The sequence below is a fragment of the Periophthalmus magnuspinnatus genome, chromosome 21 (genome assembly GCF_009829125.3).
Source record: "Periophthalmus magnuspinnatus isolate fPerMag1 chromosome 21, fPerMag1.2.pri, whole genome shotgun sequence".
Taxonomy (NCBI): Eukaryota; Metazoa; Chordata; class Actinopteri; order Gobiiformes; family Gobiidae; genus Periophthalmus; species Periophthalmus magnuspinnatus.
The window spans coordinates 28,981,320-29,005,139 of NC_047146.1; the positions used below are offsets into that span (position 1 = coordinate 28,981,320).

A 23,820-nucleotide genomic window follows, 5' to 3' on the forward strand; every position below is an offset into this window, starting at 1 on the left:
TGTGAAAAAATAACAATACTGATTTGTTAATACATATTAGAGAGAAAACTGAAAACAATTAGTGGTGTGGAAAACTGCTCTCATTGATGTCTGTGTAGACCCTCAGTTGTCTAAGGTCTGATCCATAGCAAACGACGAAGTTCAAATCCGTCAACTGGACAAATCGTTGTAAGAGAGAACTCCTACATTGATTTTTTCAGTTGACAGATTTGAACTTCATCGTTTGCTATGCTCTCATTGATCAAGAACATGAGGTGTGACATCCTGTTGTTCAGGTGTTAATAATAATAATGCATTTTAAGTTTCTTAAAGGAAGCATTGATTATTAATAAATGATCTAAAATAAACATCCAAAAATATCAAATACAATATGGCATAGTGTGCTTAATTAAGAAAGCCACTCAATGGAATCCTTTGAATGGAATCCTTTTCATCAATCAATCAGTCAATCAAACTTTATTTCTATAGCACCTTCTAACAACCAAAGCTGCCCAAAGTGCTGTACAACATTAAAAACACAATTTAGATGGTGGTTTTCTCAGCCAAGAAGAGTATTGGAAGTCTAACACAACTTAGGACTCCAGAAGAGGAAAACACCACTCTGAGGTTGAATTTTCCTACTATTACTTAAGAGGCAATCAGTTTTACACTACTATTCAGACCATCACCACGTGCAGGTTCAGTTTGTGAATGTAGTAGCTATTTTAAACTAAGAGTGCAGTATACAGTTTAACAGCTTTTTATGCCTGATTTGAGAGCTGTGAATCACTGTGCTGGTTGGTGAGTGCTGGCTGGTGCTCAGGGTAAAGTCAGCCCCAGGTCAGCACTAGTCTCTGGGTCACTACGTTCTACAAAACAAATCTGCAAGTCATTTCGCTAATGTTTAACGCTCATGTTTAGAGTCACGCAAAACAAGCCCCAAAACAAGAGCCTCCTGATGGGCCCCTAGTGACTACATACTACAGCACATATAATCAAATGTTTGCCTATTTAAATGTGTTATGTCACCTTTTTACATTTACAGATTTTCTGTAAATACATCCTCAGTGCATCAGTCTTTTTAAACAAACTAGTGAGTTACTATGTACATATAAGAGATATGAAGCTAAAGGGGAGGCTGGAGCAGTCCTCATAAAAATAAAACCAGTTATATAAACAGTTTTACAACAGCAGTTGTTGAAAAGTTTACTATAACTTTACTTCAACTTGTGGTCTTGTCACTGCTTTGAAATAAACATATTGACATTGACCAATACTGATAAACAACCACAACACTGAGGCAAATTTTGTCTGTTAATGTCTGAAAAGAATCGATATCCCTGTTTAAAATGGACCAAACCAGGCCTACACCACGTCTAAACCAAATACAGACCTCAGTATTTCAAATACTCAGTGTGACAATCCCGTGACATTCAACCACAAATCAGTAATCCATCTGATTGTAACAGGGTTTAGAGACTGTAATTTGTGTTTATTCACAGAGGTACTTAAAGTACAAAGAAGTACAAAGTAGTGGTCCTAGAAATGACTCAAGTAAGGGAAAAAATATTTAGGAAAACTACTATTGAAGTATGTAACCACTACTGATGTAATATGAGGGACAAAACATTAGATAATGTACAAAATCTGGTGTTTTCAAATGATAGATACATATCTGAAGGAGCGGTCCAAGAAACACAAATGTTCAAATCATTTTCATGTTATCAACATAAAGATTTTGTCGGTGGTAGACTTACTCACAGAGGAAAGAGTAACACAACCTTTACTCAAGTAAGAGTACCGTTATTTCAATAAAATATTACTCATGTAGGAGTAAAAGTATGCAGCTAGAAAAGCACTCTAAAAAGTAATTTAAAAAAAAGTAACTGAAGTAAATGTAGTGAGTATTACACACCTGATGGAGCTGAGCGCGCTGGCGGCCATCCCTGGCTGCTTGTCGTAGATCTTCACTGAGAGGCCTCCACTGATGAAGACAAGAGCCCAGGAGCGTCCAATCAGACCACTGCAACACACACATAACACTGATGAAGACCACTGCACGTACATGCACACATGTACACCCACGCGCGCATAACAGAGGGAGTACCAGAAGTGTCCAAGTATCAAAAATCAGACACTAATCGGTATCAATACTGAAAAAAAACAAAACATAAAAACAAACAAAACAAAAAAACAACATTATTAACATTAATACTTTTAATATAATTTTGACTTTTATCAGAACAGATATGACTCTGAATACAAGACCATGGTTCTCGGGGGCTTGTCATGAATAAGGGAAGGATGGAGTCTGAGATTCACAGGAGGATCTGTGCAGCATCTGCAGTGATGGGGGTCGCTGTATCAGGCTGTTTGGTAAATCGAGAGCTTTGCCTTTCGACTCTCAGCTCTTTACCACCTCAATCTACGTTCCTACCCTCACCTATGGTCATGAGTTTGGCTAATGACCAAAAGGACAAGATGTGGTCGAAATGAGTTTCCTCCACAGAGTGGCTGGATGCTTCCATAGAGAGGGTGAGGAGCTCAGAGTAGAGCCGCTGCTCCTCCACGTTGAGGGGAGTCAAGTTGAAATAGCTCGAGTATCGTCCTCCTGGACGCCTCCCTAGAGAGGTGTTACGGGTATGTCCTGCCAGGACAGGCCTCAGGACACGCTGGAGGGACTATGTCTCTGGGCTGGCCTGGGAACAACTGGACTGGAGGAAGTGTGTGGAGAGGGAAGTCTGGACCTCCCTGCTCAAACTGCTGTCTCCGCGACGCGCATTTCTTCCTAAAGAGCCCCTGGATGTACCGAACACGTCCACTGCCCGTGTCTCGCTCGTGTTGAGTCTCACCTGCCGATGATGGTGACCACCTTCATATCTTTACGCGTGGTGAAGAATCCCGGACCACAGTGATCGCAGTGTGTAGAGTCCACTCACAACAAAACTGCAGTGGGTAGTCACGCTCATCAGCTGTGTACGGAGGCCCACGCGGTTCAAGTGTACTTTTGAAAAAGTGTCGTGAAGGCCATTTTGATTTTAATAGATAAATGTTCAGGGATGACAGTGTGTTATGTTGAGAATTAGCTCGGATTTACAAAAGAACCATTATTCTTTGAGTCTTGAATTATTCGATATTTCTTTTTTTTTTATTCACATACCTGGCTCAGCCTATAGAGGGCGCTGCTGCTAAAGTCATGACAAAAACTCTTCAGATGACATTGAACATTCTCACTGGATGCATCAAAACTATGTATGGTACATATGGTAGTAAACTCAAAATAACTCTGATCAAATAATAGACTTCACATTTTGCTTTGAACACTGCTTTGCTCGACTTGGTAAAACTATTTCAGGAGAAAACCTGCTTATAAAACAAATGGCAGCCCTCAATAGCAGATGTGCGCTGGGTCGGACTCACCAGTGCAGAGCGGAATTTACAAATGGAAATAAATAATAATTAATTTAATTTAACATTTTAAACCAAAATACCTTAAATAGTTTCTAATTAGTAGGGCGGCATCAAGGGTGGAGCCCATAGAGGTGTTTTCAAGGGGAGCAGGGGAAACAGACAACCTCACTACATGAAAAAAATAAGGTCTTTGTTCCTGTGTGCATTTGCAAAATGTAATCTGGCTTATTTATGTTTCTTTTGGAGTAATGGCTTCTTCAGAGTGGCCTTTCAGCCCATGTTTGTAGATAATGACACTCTTACTAGCTTCAGCCAGCATTTTCACACGGTGTTTTGCTTTTGTTCTTAGGCTGATATGCACATTTTGGACCAAAACATGTTCTGAGCAGTATGATGGCTGGACATTCCCATGGTCTATATATAACCCCAATTCCAGTGAAGTTGGGACACTGTGTAAAACCTACAGAATACAATGATTTGCAAATCCTTTTCAACCTATACTGAACTGAATAAACTACAAAGACATGATATTTAATGTTCAAACTGATAAACTATTGTTTTTTTATGCAAATATTCACTCATTTTCAATTTGATATTTGCAACACATTCCAATAAAGCTGGGACCGGGGCAACAACAGAATGGGAAATTTAAGGAATGCTTAAAATACATCTGTTTTGAAAATTCCACAGGTGAACAGGTTAATTGGAAACAGGTGAGTGTCATGATTTGGTATAAAAGGAGCATCCCTGAAGGGCTCAGTCATTCACAAGCAAGGATGGGGTGAGGTTCACCACTTTGTGAACAACTGCATGAGCAAATAGTCCAACAGTCTAAGAACAACGTTTCTCAATGTACAATTGCAAGGAATTTAGGGATTTCATCATCTATGGTCCATAATATCATCAAAAGATTCAGAGAATCTAGAGAAATCTGCAAGCAGCAAGACCAAAAACCAATATTCAATCTCTGTGACCTTTGATCCCTCAGGCGGTACTGTATTAAAAACAGACATGAATGTGTAAAGGATATTACCACATGGGCTCAGGAACACTTCAGGAAACCATTGTCAGTTAATACAGTTAGAAGGAAAAGGACCATCCAGATTGTCAGTGCAAAGTTCAAAAACCTACATCTGTGATGGTCTGGGGGTGTGTTAGTGCCCACGGCATGGGTAACTTGCACATCTGTGAAGGCACCATTAATGCTGAAAGGTACAAACAGATTTTAAAGCAACATATGCTGCCATCCAAGCAACATGTTTTTCAGGGACATCCCTGCTTATTTCAGCAAGACAATGCCAAGCCACATTGCCACATGTGTTACAACAGCGTGGCTTTGTAGTAAAAGAGTGCGGTTACTAGACTGGCCTAACTGCAATCCAGACGTGTCTACCACTGAAAATGTGTGTTGCATTATGAAGCACAAAATACGACAACGGAGACCCTGGACTGCTGAGCAACTGAAGTTGTACATTCGGCAAGAATGGGAAAGAATTCCTCCTGCAAAGCTTCAACAATTAGTGTCCTCAGTTCCCAAACGTTTATTGATTGTTGTTACAAGAAAAGGTGATGTAACACAGTGGTAAACATGCCCCTGTCACACCTTTATTGGAACATGTTGCAGACATCAAATTGAAAATGAGTGAATATTTGCATGAAAACAAAGTTTATCAGTTTGAACATTAAATATGTCTTTTTAGTTTATTCAGTTCAAGATAAATTGAAAAGGATTTGCAAATCATATAATATATATATATATATATATATATATATATATATATATATATATATATATATTTTTTTTTTTAAGTTTTACACAGTGTCCCAACTTCATTGGAATTGGGGTTGTACTTGTGTATAATTGAAAACAGATGAAAGTGGCACCTTCAGCCATCTGGAAATTGCACCCAAGGATGAACCAAACTTGTGTAAGTCCCCAATTCTCTTTCTGACATCTTGGATGATTTCTTTTAACTTTTCCATGTTACACAAAAAGGCAGTGTGTTTCAGGTGTGCCTTCAAATACATCCACAGGTGTGTCTCCAAATCAAAGCTTCAAAAAACATGACATCATCTGAGTTTTCCCAAATCGTTTAAATGCATAGTAATTTTAGTATATGTAAACTTCTGACTTTGAAGAAAATACTGAAAAATTGTCTCAAGAAATCCTTCTCTCATTCTGGCATTTAACAAATAGAAATCATTTTGGTAATCCTAATGGACCTAAAATTGGAGAAGTCTGATTTCAGACAGTGAGGGAAAAAAATGTATGTAGTGTATATAAACTTCTGGTTTCAACTGTATATTTGAAGTCTTCAGTATGTATCTTAAATGTAGAAAATAACCAAAGAAAAAAACATTGAATGAGAGGGTGTGTCCAAACTTTTGACTGATATGCAAATGTAGACCCATGATGGGGTATTCAAAGTACTTGTATTTCAAGAAGAGGTCGTAACACCCCACACATTTACGTTTACAGTCAGGTGCCCTTTCATAAACTCAAATAAAATAAGCAGTTATACTCAGTATGATAACACTCAATAGGATTTATTAAAACATATAAAAGAAGACCAAATAAAAGCAGTTGTATTAATAAAACAACATTATTGAAGAAGAATAGACCACGAGCAGTGATTCACGACAGATAAACTGATGATGTGCAGGTCAGTCAGTGTCTACACTCCAAAAATGATGCGCAGGTCAGCCAGGGACAGTTTGGATAGCGTGTTCCCGGTCCCCGAGAGCACGTTCTGAGCCAGCTCCTTCTTCTTGGCCTGTAGAGTGGAGATCTTCTCCTCCACGGTGCCTTCACACACAAACCTGAGCACACCAAGAGGGAACTCAAGGTAAGCAACACTCTAAACAAAGACACACTTTTCTTCAAAAAAAAAAAAAAAAAAAAGTGCAGCAACAATGGTGCTAAGGTGAGATAGCACACTGACAGTATGGTGGTTAGGTGCACAGTAGTATACATATAAAACATGCTCACCTGTGAATAGTGACGTCTTTTCTCTGGCCCACTCTATAGATCCGGTCACAGGCCTGGTCCTCCAGAGCGGGGTTCCTGTCATGAAAACGCATTATGTTTCCTACTCCTTAACAATTAATATGTTAGCTGTGGTCCGAAAGAGTCCAGTACCAGTGCATGTCGATGAGGAAAAGATGGTTCCCTCCAATCAGGTTGAGCCCCACTCCTCCAGCACAGAGTGACACCAGCATCACCTGAAAACACATGGCAGTCAGGCTGTGCTCAGGGGACAGCCACACCTCCCTGGGGTAATAGGCAGGCCATGGTAAGCTCGGGACAGCCGTACCTCTGCAGGGTAAGACCTGGGCCACACTGAGGTCTGCACATATTACTTACAGACTGTACAATGTCATGGTTTCTATCAACCAAGATTCAGATTGTTTAAAAGAGGACACATTATGCAAAATACCTTTCATGTTTTAGAGCTATATTTTATCATTTCCTCCTCAAAAATATCAGCATTTTGCTTCATTCATACTTGTTTGAGTAATCCTGTGTGCCAAGTCCTCTCCCCCAGACCACTCTCAAAGTACTAATTTTCAGTTCCCTACATAGTTGCTCAATAGTTGAAATTTGTAAGTCGCTGGACTCGGTCTGAACACTTATGCAGTCAAATTTGTTCCAAAACAACTGTGTGCATATGTGTTTATATACACTATAAAAAGACACACACACTTTTTTCCTGTCACTGTCTGATACAAACTAAACTTTTCCCGTTTTAGGTCAGTTAGGATTACCTAAATTATTTCCATTTGCTAAATGCTAGAATTATCATTACTTTCTTCAAAGTCAGAGGTTTACATACATTTCATTAACTTTCATGATGAAGAGTAGCAGACTTTACCTGTGGGCCATGGGGATTGGTGTTGAACTCCTCCACCAGGTCCATCCTCTTTTTGGGCACCACTGTCCCATCTATGACCGCGTAGCTCAGCCCCATCTGCCTCAGGTGCCCACCCACAATGTGAAGCATACTGGTCCACTGGGACACGATCACACTGAGGACAAGAAGACAGGGGAACTGAGGACATGAGGACAGACACATGGCAACAGAGACACTGAGGACATGAGGATAAACACATGGTAACAAGGACACGGATAGACACATGTTACCATGTGTCTGTCTTCCTACACGAAATTCAATCATACTGTACAAGCATAAAAGCCTTCATAAAGTACTGACCTTTTCTGATTCGCCCCGTGCTGTCGGATGGCCTTCAGCTCAGAGACTATTGCAGAAATCTGGAAAACAAAGATAAGATGTCTATATGGCAGCTTTAAAGCTGTCACCAGTAATTCAAACTGTTGTATTGTCACATATAACCACTAGATGCTATCCATGTTACTGCTGTATGATAGTGTGCCCTCCCCTCTCCCCAGATGAGGGGTCGCCAGATTATATTTATTTATTACTTTAGTTCATATGTTAAACATATCATTGTAATATTAATGTGAGTAAATGTAGATAGTTATTGAAATAAACTGAAAATAAACTAGTTGGCAGATTTCCCCCTCTGTGCTGTTGATTGGGCTAGGTTAGGGTACGTTGCATACGCTCTCTTTTGTTTTACTGGTAAGATGATTTACTGTGCTTAGTTTGAACACTTGTGGGACCATCTTAAAAAGTGTTGTATGTGCCATCTGTGTAGGGCACAGTTGTGACTTATTGTGAGCATATGCGTTGCTATTCAGTGTGAAGTTGTGAACACATGAAGCTCTATCAGGCTCACTTAATCTGCCAGTAAAACGCCGAACAGAAGGTAGTGGGGCATCAGCCGCCTCTGAAAAGTTTCGGAAGCCCTGCGATAGTGTGCCAGCTTTGACCTGATGGAAGAAGTAATATAGATACCATCTAGTGGTGTTATGTGATAATGCAACGGGGCTGGGTCGGGCAATATAATTATAAATTGGGATTTTAAAAGGATTAGGTCCACTGCCAAGTGTATTTTTGAGTCTTTAAACACATGCATTATAGTCCATCATATCTGGGTTGAATTTTCTTTATATAGTCTATTGTTATTACTGAATTAAAGAAGTGGACTAATGAAGTGTGACATCACCAAAAGCATTTGGCCAAGTGAAGCTCATCAACGTTAGCAGTTAATGGGGGCGAATCTTTGAGAAATTCCTACCTGGAGTATCATAGCAATCAAAGAGCCAATTCGGCTTAAGGCTGTTGCTAAGGCTTGTGGGAGTGACTTCTGGGAAAAGGCTCACTTCCCATTTATAATATTTTTTACCTTATTTGGAATAATGAACTCAGACTTGAACTTTAACAGCCACACCAAATCAATCACATCTGCAGCTTTTTACCATCTAAAAAACATTGCAAAAATCAAAGGTTTACTGTCAAAACCAGACTTGGAGAGATTTATCCATGTGTTTGTCTCCTGTAGGTTAGACTACTGTAACATTCTGCTCACTGGCCTCTCCAAATGAGCGTCAAGACAGTTGTAGTACATTCAGAACACTGTTGCTCGGGTTCTGACTAGAACCAGGAAGTACAAGCACATTAGTCCTGTGCTCAAGTCTCTGAACTGGCTTCTGGCTCAGAGATTAAACTTTAAAGCAGCTCTGCTTGTGAATAAGACTCTCCATGGCCTAGCACCAAAGTACATCTCCGACATATTAATGCCATATGAACCATCTCACACTCTGAAGACTTCAGGGACACACATGTTTAGTCCTGGCTCTGGAGCCCAGAGTCAGGACTAAACATGTGGAATCAGCATTTCAGTTTTATGCAGCTAAACCCCAAAACACTCTTCCTGAAGATGTGAGACAGGCCTCTATGACGGCCTCTTGACAATGTTTAATCCAGGCTCAAAACGGTTCTGTTTAGCTGTGAATATGACTGAAAGGTTTTTATTCTGTACTCTTCTCTTTTAATGTAAATTTTATGATGATTATTTATGTTTTGATTTGTTTGTATTGATTGATTTTAATATCTTTCTTATTCTGTAGTTACTTTGTGTACGAATTGTTCTATACAAATATATTTGCCTTGCCTATTTTTAGAACACATTTGGAGCAGATTAGCCATGTCCATTTATATAAACAGTCTATGGTAATACCACAAGATTCTTCCCTCTTTAGAGCTCAAAATGGACAATGCCCCTGAAGATGAGATATAGAAAGCCTGAATACTGAATGCTTTAACAGTGCATGTGTGATCTGTAGTGTACCAGAGCAGACTCTGGCCATTGATTGTCAGAATTAGCCAAAGTGCTAGGACCTTGGTGCTGTGCTGGGTATCCTCAAACAGCTGGGCGTCAAAGCGGATGCCGTTGAGGGACACGGACTGTTTGGGGTCAGGGTCAGACGAAGCTGGGCTGGAGCTCAGGGAGAGGGCGGAGAGCTGCTCCTCCAGAGACAGAATGATGCCATCCCCCTGCAGCTCAGAGGAGTCCAAAGTCTGGGCAGAAACACAGAGGGCCTGAATGCAGCTGTCTCACCCGCTTTTAACTGCCTAGGACACAGTTAAGATCATTATACACTGCCTGGCCAAAAAAAAAGTCATCACTAAAAAAAGGTCACACAAACTAATATTTCGTTGGACTGCCTTTAGCTTTGACTGTGGGACGTATTCACTGTGGCATTGTTTCGATAAGCTTCTGCAATGTCACAAGAGTTATTTCCATCCAGTGTTGCATTAATTTTCCACAAAGATCTTGCAATGATGATGGGAGAGTCTGACCGCTGTGCAAAGCCTTCTCCAGCACATCCCAAAGATTCTCAATGGGGTTAAGGTCTGGACTCTGTGGTGGCCAATCCATGTGTGAAAATAATGTCTCATGCTCTCTGAACCACTCTTTCACAATTTGAGCCCGATGAATCCTGAATGAATGCCCATGCCATCAGGGAAGAAAAAATCCATTGATGGAATAACCTGGTCATTCAGTATATTCAGGTAGTCAGCTGACCTCAATCATTGAGCACATACTGTTGCTGAACCTAGACCTGACCAACTACAGCAAGCCGTACCTATTTGCTTAGGTAAATCCACGTGGCGACGTATTTTGGCCAGGCAGTGTTTAACACATATTTATTTATTTAACACATTACAAAACATTTTACATTTTTCTTTCAGTTTCGCAATTTTTTAAGTGTTATGTTTTATTATTTGAAAATGCTATATTCACCATATTAAAATGTTTTTTTACGTTTCACTTTTATTTTTGTCACTCTGAGTCTCCCAACCTGTTGCTCACCGCCTTAAGTCAATCCCCTTCAGAGTGACATCACAACACAAACAGCAAGCATCCTGCTAATAAAACTACTGCACATCGCATTAGGTTTGTCAAATTGCTGTGTAGTTTTGTATCATGCTTTTCTATATGTATGGAGAATTATCACGTAGGAGCATCGGTGACGTAGGCTCATGGGCTGAGCACTGTTCAGAATATTACAGCTAACCGTAAGGAGGGTTTTAATAGGGCCTGGGAGAGATCTCTAAAATACTCAAATACACAAAGATAACATTATAACATGGCAGACAGCTTAAAAAAAAATAAAAATTGGCATAATACCCACTTTTTTAGAAATTAGAGAATAACCTGTTATCTGTCCTTTAAACAGACTGTTAAGTGTGCAGGCATAAGGCAGTACCTTCTGAAGCAGGGACAGGTGGCAGCAGCACTGGCGCAGCCGCAGCAGCAGGGACAGGATATGGACAGTGCTAGACACTTGACTGGTCTGTGAGGAGGGCTTGACCTGTGATATCCCAAACTCATGGGCCACTGCACACATCACACAAAGGAGCACTTGTGTAAGAGACACGCACACAAACAGTATATAGGATTTCAACATGATGAAACACTTGTGGAGCAAGATGGTGAACATGGATATTCATACTAAACAATGGGGTTGTCAAAAGTATTGAAAATCAGATTGTGATCAATAGTAAAACTAGTATCAAAACTAGATACTCATTTGTGCAGGTATCAATACTAAAAAAGTCACATTCATAGGACAGAAATGAACCTTTCCTGAATAGGTTTAGAATGATCTTGAGCTGTATCAGAGCAAGTATAAGAACATATAAACTAGTATACGCCCATGGACCACTATGGAACCTATGGACTGAGGGATTACACAGATATAAGGCCAAAGACTGTGCTATGATTTAATTTTGAAAATCACATTCTTCTGTCTAAAGAAAGTTTTTAATTATTGTAGTATTGGTATCTGACCCTTGTCAAAGGGGTTGGAGGTGGAGGGGCTGCTCTTGTTCAGCTCCTGGCCTTCGTGTCTCTTCAGGTAATTTTGCAGTGTGGATCTAAAGGAGAGCACACATTTACAATGGACAGCATTCTGTTTACAGAGGATGTGATTATCATTGAAAAATGTCATTGAAAAAAAGTATTAAATTTGACAGTCTTTGGTTCATAGCATCATTAATCCTATTGAGAGTAAAATCCCAGACCATGTTACCTGGACTGTGCAAAGACCACATCATACACAGCCTGCTCGTCCTCAGACAGAGTGAGCTGGTGGACCACACAGGTGCGCTCTGGGAGGGACACCTGCGCGCACACACACACACACATACACATATATATATATATGGATTAGTCAGGTGTGTGTTGTGTGTGTGTTACACTGTACTCATGTAGTGTGGATGGAATGGTTCCCACAAGTAGGGAAAGAGGCACATAAATTAGGGATTAATTCCATTTAAAACAGTGGCAAGAGGCATACATCAAGAGTTTGGGTCGCAGAATGCAGGCTGTTGTTTTAAGGGAAATTGCGCACTTGTGTAACAGGATGTACCTGTTGCGCAGAGACCATAATTAGTGTAACACAAGTGGAACTAAGTACTTAGTAACAACTATAGCCTCGTTTCCACTGGTTCACTTTGGAGCAGATCAGTGTGGGCTGCAAGTGTCTCCACTGTTTAAAGAGAACCGTACCGCCCAGTCTCAGGGGTCCAAAGCAGACCCTAGAGGGTACTAGTTCCCAGAGGAGGCCAGCAGGGTACGGATTGCACGGTATGACAACATTTGATCTTCACCCGCAGCTCCCTGTCCACTGCCTGGTCTGTCAGGATTTATTGATTTTAGCGTGACTCGGCAAAAACCTCATAGGGATTTCCCCTGTATAAATAAAGATAAAAGATCTTTATTTATACAGGAGAACCGAGTGAAAGCACTTGGGTTCTCTTTTTCATGGGCTCCCAGTTTAAAATACAATACATACAGGAAAACAAAAGAAACAACCAAGTATACAAGTCCATATAAATCATTAAAAAGAGGAGCAGTTGTGTGTATATAGTAGGGCAAAAAAGTATTTAGTCAGCCACCAATTGTGCAAGCTCTTCCACTTAAGATGAGAGGGACCTGTAATTTTCATCATAGGTACAATTCAACAATGAGAGGCAAAATGAGAAGAAAAATCCAGTCTCCACAAGGTTTTCACACACTGTTGCTGGTAGTTTGGCCCATTCCTCCATAGAGATCTCCTCTAGAGCAGTGATGTTTTGGGGCTGTCACTGGGCAACGTGGATTTTCAACTCCCTCCAAAGATTTTCTATGGGGTTGAGATCTGGAGACTGGCTAGGCCACTCAAGGACTTTGAAATGCTTCTCACAAAGCCATTCTTTCGTATGACTCTTTCATTGTCATACTGAAAGACCCAACCAAGTTTCATCTTCAATGCCCTTGCTGATGGAAGGAGGGTTTCACTCAAAATCTCATTGCCTTATTCATTCTTTCCTTTACATGGATCAGTCATCCTGGTCCCTTTGCAGAAAAACAGCTCCAAAGCATGATGTTTCCACCCCCATGCTTCACAGTAGGTATGGCGTTCTTTGGATGCAACTCAGCATTTCTTTCTCTACCAATCACGACAAGTTGAGTTTTTACCAAAAAGTTCTATTTTGGTTTCATCTGACCATGATTTTGGTTTCATCTGACCATATGACATTCTCCCAGTCCTCTTCTGGATCATCCAAATGCTCTCTAGCAAAACTTCAGACGAGCCTGGACATTTACTGGCTTAAGCAGGAGAACATGTCTCGCACTGCAGGATTTGAGTCCCTGGCAGCGTAGTGTGTTACTGATGGTAGCCTTTGTTACTTTGGTCCCAACTCTCTGCAGGTCATTCACTAGGTTCCTCTGTGTGGTTCTGGGATTTTTGCTCACCGTTCTTGTGATCATTTTGACCCCATTTTGATCTTGAGTGGAGCCCCAGATCAAGGGAGATTATCAGTGGTCTTGCATGTCTTCCATTTTCTAATAATTGCTCCCACAATTGATTTCCTCACACCAAGCTGTCTACCTATTGCAGATTCCCAGCCAGATGCAGGTCTACAATTTTGTTTCTGGTGTCCTTTGACAGCTGTTAGGTCTTGGCCATAGTGGAGTTTGGATTCTGACTGAGGTTGTGGTCAGGTACTTTTTATACTGATAACGAGTTCAAACAGGTGCCATTAATACAGGTAACGAGTGGAGAACAGAGGAGCCTCTTAAAGAAGAAATTACAGGTCTGTGAGAGCCAGAAATCTTTGTTTGATAAAAATTTTTAAGTGGAAGAACTTACACAATTGGTGGCTGACTAAATACTTTTTTGTCCCCACTGTAAAAGTTTGTTACAAGATTATTAAATTGCAATTGTGTTACTAAAGTATCTAGTTTTGCTTTTCCTTGGATTGTATTCCATTTTTGTGGAGCAAAAAAAAAAAAAGCAGTTTGGTGAGGCTACTTCTTACCCTTATACACTCAAGTGATCTGGTATTAAATGTTCCAGTATCAATGATTAACATGCAGGTGAGGTATTCTGGCAGTTTTTCAAGTAGTCCCTTGAAGATGAATTTCATATAGTGCTGTTCTAACAGACAGTGATGGTCAACCCATTTTTTCATAAAGAATACAGAGATGGGTTTGAAATTCATCACCTCTAATAAAATGAAGGGCACAGTGAAATAGTGGATCCAATGGTTTCAAATAGAAACGTTTTTTGCAGAGTGGGCCTAAACCCTTGTTGACACCCTTGCTGACAGCCTTGTTACCAGGGGTTTTCCAGTTGAGTCCAGCTGGTCCTTCATTCTCCGCAGCAGCAGGGTCCTGGTCAGGATGTTAAGCCTCTCTCGGCCTCTCTTGGAGCCATTGTCCACCTGAGCCTTCCATAGTTTGAACTCATCAAACGGAGCACAGCGAAGGAACCTACACAACACATAATACAAGTGTGTTTGAAATCACATGCCCATTACACACATCTGCTTTGAATAAGTGTGGAGACCCAATTAATTCATTAGTACAGAAGGTAAGAGGGACTATAATGCCCTCATAAGCAGGTGTGCAATGCTGAAGTGTGGCCGTACTTGAGCAGGGAGTACATGTCCAGCAGGTTGTTCTGGATGGGAGTGCCCGTGACAGCCCAGCGCGTCTGGGCGCTGAGCTGGCACACGGCTATAGACGTCTGCACTTTGGGGTTCTTGATGTTGTGGGCTTCATCCAGGACTATCCGTGCCCAGACCACTTGCAGCAGAGGGGTGGCATGAGGAAGCTGAAGGAGGGACAAAGTCAGAACAGACATGTTCAGAGAGGTCCTACAGAGACCTAGTGCAGAGGAGCAGGTCCTACAGAGATCCACTACAGCCTTATAGTCTTACTACAGAGACCTACTATAGAGGAGAAATCCTACATAGACCTACAACAGCCCAACAGAGACTTGCTACAGAGGTACAGTCCAACAGAAGAACAGACACATACCACTGTCCCCCCTGTGTCCCTGCTGGTGTTCTCCACTTTGTCCTTTGGAGGAGGGATCTCCTTGGAGACTAAATTGTAGGTTGTCACCACCACATCATAATCGGCCAGTCTGAAATATAGAACATTTCAGATTTCCTTTAAGAGTAAGATGATCCAAAGCTATACACAGTTTAATATGAAGACAATGGGACAATAATGGGATTATAGTATACTAAAAAACAATACTTTGATTAGTGTGAGATCAAAACAAAAACTGCAGTAGCAGGTGTTTTCTATGACTGCAGACCACAAAATTATTTATATGTTTAACAGCAGACAGGAGAGAGCAGGGAGTGGAGTGAATTGTGAGTTTCACTTTCACTTTGCATATGAAGAGGGGAAATAATGTAAAATAGATTTTTGTGTAGGGTTTCTACCATGTTATGTAGTTCCCTCATCAAAATCATTAAGAGGTTTTAGATGTCATTCATGCATGTTTGAGTATTTTAGCGATCTCTCCTGAGCCTTATTCGAACCCTCCTGCCTGTTAGCTGCAAGATTCAGTGCAATGCTCAGCCCACAAGCCAACATCATCCATGCTCCCACACAACGGTCTATAAATATACAAAAACATGATACAAAATTGTACACATCAACTTGACAATCCTGACGTAATGTGCAGTAGTTTCATTAGTGGGATGCACACTAATTGTGTTGTGATAGTGCTCTGAAGGGGTAGTGACAGTATAGGGAGCAAAGGGATGGGTGACTCAGAGCAACAAAAACAAACATGAAACTTATAAAACATGCTAATATAGCAAATATAATTTTACAAAACAATAAAAAGTAACAAGGTAATCAAAATATATTAGTCTGTGCTCAACAGTTTGCTGTCACCACTCACTCACATAGTTAATATGTCACTTCAATCTGGAACATTCCCAAGCGCTTTGAAAACTGCGGTTATCAAGCCTCTCCTAAAGAAGAGCAGTCTTGATGCCACAATATTGAACAATTATCGACTGATCTCAAATCTGCCGTTTTTAGGCAAAGTCCTCGAAAAAGTTGTTTACCAACAACTTATTAACTTTCTCGAAATGAACAACTCCTTTGATGTCTTCCAATCAGGTTTTAGACCCCACCACAGCACTGAGACTGCTCTTATCAAGGTGACAAATGACATCCGCCTGAACACTGATGCAGGCAAAGTCTCAGTCTTGATCCTGTTAGATCTGAGTGCTGCCTTTGACACTGTGGATCATGGGATTCTCTTACAGAGACTAGAGGACTGGGTGGGCATCTCTGGTACTGCACTTAACTGGTTCAAGTCCTATTTAGAAAACAGGGAGTACTTTGTTGAAATTGGAAAATGTACCGTAAATTTCGGACTACAGAGCGCACCTTGATATAAGCCGCACCAGCTAAATTTGAAGAGAAAATCAATTTTGTACATATATAAGCCGCACCTGAATAAAAGCCGCAGGTTTTCATATTGTAACATGAGATATTTACACAGAAAGACGGTGCACTGACACGCTTTTTTTTAAACTGCCTGAAAATTGGCACCAACACGACAACAACACGGGATGAACACATCTGCAGGTTTAGAAAATAAAGCTGCACCAACACGGAAAATCTGCTTTTATTTCCTCTGAAAACTTTTGTCGTCTTTTTACATTGACCAAGTTGGATTCATTGATGTCGAGCTTACGTGCAGTGGCTCTATTTCAGGGGTCGGCAACTCGCGGCTCCGGAGCCGTATGCGCCTCTTTCAGCCTTATACTGCGGCTCTGCGTGGCTTGGGAACTGACACAGACACAGCTCACAGTCCTGCGTAAAGAGCCCTGATTTTCAGACGTTGTGCGCACAGGGGTCAGGAGCAACTTTGGCCCGTCCCTAATGACACACTAATAAGCTCGTCCGTAGATGTATCATGAAAATCCTGCTGGAAATCGCCACAGAAATCTATTTGATGTAGTAGCAAGTATATTATCTGCTCTTGTCTCCGCGGTGACGTATCACGTATAACACATCAGACACGACGCACAAAAGTAGAGCCACAAGCGAGTGAAAATGAGCCAAAACAAAAGTCTTTGGAGATCTTTTTAACAAAGGGGAAAAGGACAACTGAGGAGCCAGAAGAGGAGACTACGACCTCCAAGAAAAAGAAAGATAAATTTAACAGACAATGCCTACTTAAAATCTGGGTTTGTCACTACAGGTGACTCACGCGCACAGTCCGCTCTGCGTAACATACGGGAAAAGCAAATAAGGCAATGAAACCTTCAAAACTGCTTTGGCACATGGAGAATAAGCACCTGGGATTAAACGATACGCTACGAGTTTTTTTAAAGAAACTGCGGAGTAGAGTAGACATAATCACATAATCAGCGCGATGCATGATGCAGCGGTTTGGTGAGTTGTATTTTTTTAATGCACTTAAGTTGTTTTTGCCATATTTATCTGCCACGTGTAGAAGGCTTGTCCGTGAAAGTAAAACCTACATTATTCCGTTACATTATTGTTATTATACAGTGTTATCTTCATTTTAGATGTCAAAAAGTATTTGCGGCTCCCAGTGTTTTATTTTATGTGGAAAGTGGGTCCAAATGGCTCTTTGCATGTTAAAGGCCGACCCCTGCTCTGTTTCCTTTCTGTTTCTTTATCTTAAAAACTGCATCATATCCATTTCATGATGCGCAAAATGATCGTTCAAAATCAAAACTAGTGAATTCTTCAGAGCAGAATCTTTCCCCACGTCTGTCTCACTTTTACGTTTACAGCTAGAGAGCGCCCCCCAGGGGCCGTTATCCAGTAAAATTCCATATATAAGCCGCACTGCTGTAAAAGCCGCAGGGTTCAAAGCGTGGAAAAAAAGTAGCGGCTTATAATCCGAAATTTACGGTATATCAGATAAAATGTCCCTGACCTGTGGGGTACCCCAGGGTTCAATCCTGGGACCCCTGCTGTTCAATCTCTACATGCTGCCGTTAGGCCAGTTAATACGCAGCAATAATGTGTCTTACCACAACTATGCAGATGACACTCAATCTCACTGGCAGCAGGTGAAAATGGACCAGTGGATTTACTCTGCCACTGCATCGAGCAGATCAGTGTGTGGATGCAAAACAACTTTCTTCTGCTAAACTCAGACAAGACTGAAGTCATCATCTTTGGCCCACAGAAACATAGAGAAAGTGTCAGCAGTCACCTCCAGTCTCTCTCTCTAAAACCTTCAAATCAGGCTAGAAATCTAGGGGTAATAATGGACTCAGACTTGAATTTTAACAGCCACATCAAATCAATAACATCTGCAGCTTTTTACTACCTAAAAAACATAGCAAAAATCAAAGGTTTACTGTCAAAACCAGACTTAGAGAGACTTATCCATGCATTTGTCTCCAGTAGGTTAGACTACTGTAACGGCCTGCTCACTGGCCTCTCCAAACGAGCCTTAACACAGCTGCAGTACATCCAGAATGCTGCTGCTCGGGTCCTGACTAGAACCAGCAAGTACGAGCACATAAGTCCTGTGCTCAGGTCTCTGCACTGGCTTCCTGTAGCTCAAAGAATAGACTTTAAATGAGCTCTGCTTGGGTATAAGTCTCTCCATGGTCTAGGTCCAAAGTATATCTCCGACATGTTAGTGCCATATGAACCATCTCGCAATTTGAGGACTTCAGGGACAGGCCTCCTGCTGGTGCCCAGAGTCAGGACTAAACATGGGGAATCAACGTTTCAGTTTTATGCAGCTAAAACTTGGAACAGTCTTCCTGAAGATGTGAGACAGGCCTCCACTTTGACAATATTTAAATCCAGGCTCAAAACGGTTCTGTTTAGCTGTGCATATGACTGAAAGGTTTTTATTCTGCACTCTTCTCCTTTAATGGTAATTTTATGATGACAAAAGAAACATGGACTGATGGACTTTTATTAGACATAGTAAAGTGACAGGAAATTATTTGAGAAGTGACAGGAAAGTTTTTTGTAAAGTAATGGGAAAGTTCTTAAATTGAGCAAGACAGTGTTTAAAGAGTGCGAGAGAGAGTTTTTAAAGGGTGCAAACGAGTGGGTGAGAGAGTTGCAGATTGGGTGATTATGTTTTGATTTGTGTGATTTTAATGTCTTTCTTATTCTGTAAAGCACTTTAAATTACCTTGTGTACGAATTGTGCTATACAAATAAACTTGCTTTGCCTTGCCTTGCCAGTTTATACCCCATAAACTTAAGTAAGTACAGATTAGGTCAGATGCTTGGTCAGTTTTGAGATCGTCCATGTCCACTTTAGATGACTAACCAGTGCACAGAGCCTGTGCTTGAGATTTCTTTTCTTAGATTTCCTAAAGGTCACACTGGTGATTGCTTTGAGAAAGAGCACTTACAGCTTGGCACTCTTCTCACGGTTTGATCCATGGTACAGATACACAGAGAGCTTCCCTGGCTTCACATGTCGGTCAATCTCCTTCTTCCAGTGGTGAACCAGAGAGGCTGGGCAGATGATGAGTGTGCTCCTGGAGCTGACCAGACTGGAGTCTACAGCACACACAGAGGACACAGAGTCAAAACCATGCAGGCTGACGGCTGCTACTGCTCAGATGTGAAGATAGTGTAATAAATCAGACCTTTTTTGGAGATCCACTCTTCTGTGTCTGCCTCCCTTTGTTTCACCTTCTTGGACAGTATGAGGGAGATCATGGTCAGGGTTTTACCCAGTCCCATATCATCAGCTGGGTCAAAACAACAAATCACACACAAGCCTCCAAAAGCACAACATGTGATATCACGTACTTTGGCTTTTAGAATTTGTAATTATTTATTCAGAGTGAAATGAAAAAAAAAAACAAAAAAAAACACTGTTAAATATCTGAAGCATGCACAGGCTGTCAAAAGTATCGAAAACAAGATACTAATTGATAATAAAACTAGTATTGAAACTAGACACTGATTTGAACAAGTATTGATATTAACAATTGATATTAAAAAAGTCACGTTCACAGGACATAAACGAACCTTTCCTAAATAGCTTTGGAATGATCTTGAGCTGCAGTGTAACTATCAGACTACATAGATCACATGAACCACTATGGAACCTACCGGGACAACTGAGGCATTACACAGATATAAACGGCCACATGGTAATATAAAGTACTACAATTCAATGTTGGTACTAAAAACACTTTCTTTAGACAAGACAATGATTTTCACTGTGGTATCAGAATCGGTATTGACTATCAGGTCTATTTCTTAGAATCGTTTCAATCATTTAAAATTGTAGTATCATGACACAGGACCCTAAACAGGACAGTTTGCAGAGAGGAGAGCACAGACTGCAACCACTTCCTCGCAGTAAAGTGAGTAAAAGAGTGCAGGTCTTACCCAGGATTCCTCCACAGGGGTTCTGCTCCTCCCTCCAGAGCAGCCAGGCCAGAGCTCTCTTCTGATGGGCCAGCAGAGACACCTGACACAAACACAGCGCATGAGCCCACTGGTACACACTAAACCATACACATATACCATTAAAAGGTCCTAGATTACATGAAGTGGGCTCTTGTGAGCTTTAAGCAACGTTATAATTTACCAAGGACTACAACACAACAATGGTATACAATAAAGAAATCTATTGATTACATTAATAGATGGGGAAAAGGTAAAGATTCAGGATGGAGGCTCTGACTCAGGTGGTTAGCCCGGCTGATTCAGAACCCCCAAAAGATGGACTGAAATGACTAAAATACGGAATGAGCCAATCATAAACATAGGAAAGGACCTACAGTTGAGGGTTGAAATCATTATCCAGACTGGCTGCCCATGCCGGAATGAGGCTGCGAAAGGCCAATCAAAAGATTCTCTTGAGTGGACGGAAGGGGAAAGTGGACTGTTACTGGAAGAGTTGGAGGCAAACCAGGAGGAGAGGTACAAGAGTGAAGGTTTGTATGGACTTAATTTGGAGTTGTGGAGAAGACTGATCAGTCTCGTAAGTGGACAAACAAATCAACTGAGATTTACTAAGGTGATTTCATACAACCTCAGGAAAATGGAAGAGTTTAATTGACCAAACATAGTAGAAAATTTGAAGGGGAAGAGAAAACTGGAGCTGGGAGGACATGCATTTGCGATTGAAGTCCACTGGCATATTACAACCAACAGTGTTTTATGCTTCCTCACAATGACGTTGAACAAACAGAGTAGGACAATGTTTATGAAGAAATCCAAGAAGAGGTGGAAGGTAGAGTTTGGTGCCAAGCATCTTAATTTAGTAAAAGAAGGTGAAAGAAAGACTGCAGGTTTCAGTGACCTGGAGTTAGAGCAGCCTGAATAACAAATTTGTTTGAGAAGAGATTAAAGAGAGTTGCAGAAACTGAGTTTGCTGAAGAACGAGATATTCCCTTATAGATGATGTTACCTGTTGGGGCATTCTCATTCATTCTGACAATACTACTACTCAGAAGGGGCAAAGAATGGTTGGAATAACAATCGAGTAGATTTCGATCAATTTAGATTTGACGCTGAAGAGTAATCATCCAACTCAAGTCAGGAGCTCTTGAGGCTGCCCCTTGTAAATGCTGGAGAAACCAGAGCTGTGTCATGAAAAGTGCAATGACTCACGAGCTGACTTTATCATGAAGAGAAGCAGTAGATACTTCGTTGTTCAGGAGATAAGGGCTTTTCCGTTGGGATGTCACAAATAATGTAGTTGAGATGACTGAGAGGAGTAAGGAGCTGTAGCTTGACCAGAATGCAGTTTGAGAGGAGAGAGCTGAAGGAGAATGAGTTGAGAGTAATCTAGAGAAACTATTGACGTTGAGGGTCTCCTCCCTGGATGGAGAAACTAGGACCTTCACTGGAGCAGAGATCTTCAGAGGTGCACTCGTCAGAACTCATAGTTGTGAGAGCATGCACTTCGGTGTGGGCACTGCAGCAGGAGGAGCGAGCATAAGCCCCTGCAGTTGGAGGAAACACGGCTCAAATAGGTCAAATGGGGGACTGGAGGGGTGTCAAGAAAGCAGAGACAGACATTGTTGCTGGGATAAGCTTGTGTAAAATACGGCTCCTGGATACTTAGAGGTGTGCTTAAGGTGAGCTGTGGTTCGCTGGAGAGGAGCAGATGGAGGTTGAGGCATGGCCCTGCTTCTGAATCTCAGTTAATCATATTAACTCCATGTTGTTACTTCATCAAACATACCTGGAGTTGTGTTTTGTTTCATTCACATTCAAATTATTAGTCTGTCTACATCTCCAAAGCTTAAAACACTGTATGAACTTGTGATGTCATGAAGCAGAAGTTTTCAAGTTAACAGCTAACAGTCTGTGTGTTCTGTTTGAGAGAAAAACTCAGCCTAAATATGCAGGGTTTGTGTGTTAAACATGTCTGAATGAAACTAAACACAACACCAGGTATGTTTTTGATGAGGGAATGACATTATAACATACACACATTGGACAAAATTGTTGGTACCTGTCGGTTAATGAAAAAAAATTCACAATGGTCACAGAAATAACTTGAATCTGACAAAAATAATAATGAATAAAAATTCTATGAAATTTAACCAATGAAAGTCAGACATTGCTTTTCAAACATACTTCAGGAGAATTATTAAAAAGAATAAACTCATGAAACAGGCCTGGACCAAAATGATGGTACCCTTAACTTAATATTTTGTTTGCACAATCTTTTGAGGCAATCACTGCAATCAAATGATTCCTGTAACTGTCAATGAGACTTCTGCACCTCTCAGCAAGTATTTTGGCCCACTCCTCATGAGCAAACTGCTCCAGTTTTCTCAGGTTTGAAGGGTGCCTTTTCCAGACAGCATGTTTCAGCTCCTTCCAAAGATGCTCAATAGAATTTAGGTCAGGGCTCATAGAAGGCCACTTTAGAATAGTCCAATGGTTTCCTCTTAGCCATTCTTGGGTGTTTTTACCTGTGTGTTGTGGGTCATTGTCCTGTTGCAAGACCCATGACCTGTGACTGAGACCAAGCTTTCTGACACTGGCCAGCACATTTCTCTCTAGAATCCCTTGATAGTCTTGAGATTTCATTGTACCCTGCACATATTCAAGACACCCCTGTGCCAGATGCAGCAAAGCAGCCCCAGAACATAACAGAGCCTCCTCCATGTTTCACAGTAGGGACAGTGTTCTTTTTTTGATATGCTTCATTTTTCCAGAGCTGATGTGCCTTGGCAAAAAGTTCAATTTTTGTCTCATCTGTCCATAGGACATTCTCCCAGAAGCTTTGTGGCTTATAACATGTAGTTTGGCATATTCCAATCTGGCATTTTTATGATTTGTTTTCAACAATGGTGTCCTCCTTGGTCGTCTCCCATTGAGTCCACTTTGGCTCAAACAATGACAGATGGTGCAATCTGACACTGATATTCCTGGGGCTTGAAGTTCACCTTTAATCTCTTTAGAAGTTTTTCTGGGCTCTTTTTTTACCATTCGTATTATCTGTCTCTTTGATTTGTCATCAATTTTCCTCCTGTGGCCACGTCCAAAGAGGTTGGCCACGGTACCATGGATCTTAAATTTCTGAATAATATGTGCAACTGTAGTCACAGGAACATCAAGCTGCTTGGAGATGGTCTTATAGCCTTTACCTTTAACATGCTTGTCTATAATTTTCTTTCTCATCTCCTGAGACAACTCTTTCCTTTGCTTCCTCTGGTCCTTGTTGAGTGTGGTAGACACCGTGTCACCAAACAGCACAGT

General features: G+C 41.0%; 2 protein-coding genes and 1 long non-coding RNA gene across 3 annotated transcripts in view; 1 reads left to right on the forward strand and 2 right to left on the reverse strand.

The window, feature by feature from the left end:
• Positions 1-2,959, reverse strand: part of cryl1 (crystallin, lambda 1) — a 55,723-nt gene extending 52,764 nt beyond the window's left edge. Inside the window, exons 1-2 of the mRNA XM_055230742.1 lie at positions 2,832-2,959; positions 1,895-2,002 (exon numbers count right to left, since the gene is read on the reverse strand). Of these exons, the coding sequence (XP_055086717.1) occupies positions 1,895-2,002; positions 2,832-2,857 (134 nt within the window). The 5' untranslated portion in view covers positions 2,858-2,959. The remainder of the gene's footprint in view (positions 1-1,894; positions 2,003-2,831) is intronic.
• LOC129457312 (uncharacterized) overlaps positions 1-23,820 on the forward strand; it is a 348,575-nt gene that overhangs the window by 321,870 nt on the left and 2,885 nt on the right. The gene's annotated exons all lie outside the window — the stretch shown is intronic.
• The window catches only part of ttf2 (transcription termination factor, RNA polymerase II), a 34,469-nt gene continuing 16,567 nt past the window's right edge, over positions 5,919-23,820 (reverse strand). Inside the window, exons 9-23 of the mRNA XM_033986518.2 lie at positions 20,485-20,566; positions 19,731-19,835; positions 19,491-19,641; positions 15,130-15,238; positions 14,739-14,923; positions 14,427-14,580; positions 11,852-11,943; positions 11,611-11,696; positions 11,027-11,157; positions 9,654-9,833; positions 7,602-7,660; positions 7,263-7,416; positions 6,530-6,612; positions 6,380-6,454; positions 5,919-6,210 (exon numbers count right to left, since the gene is read on the reverse strand). Of these exons, the coding sequence (XP_033842409.1) occupies positions 6,066-6,210; positions 6,380-6,454; positions 6,530-6,612; positions 7,263-7,416; positions 7,602-7,660; positions 9,654-9,833; positions 11,027-11,157; positions 11,611-11,696; positions 11,852-11,943; positions 14,427-14,580; positions 14,739-14,923; positions 15,130-15,238; positions 19,491-19,641; positions 19,731-19,835; positions 20,485-20,566 (1,791 nt within the window). The 3' untranslated portion in view covers positions 5,919-6,065. The remainder of the gene's footprint in view (positions 6,211-6,379; positions 6,455-6,529; positions 6,613-7,262; positions 7,417-7,601; positions 7,661-9,653; positions 9,834-11,026; positions 11,158-11,610; positions 11,697-11,851; positions 11,944-14,426; positions 14,581-14,738; positions 14,924-15,129; positions 15,239-19,490; positions 19,642-19,730; positions 19,836-20,484; positions 20,567-23,820) is intronic.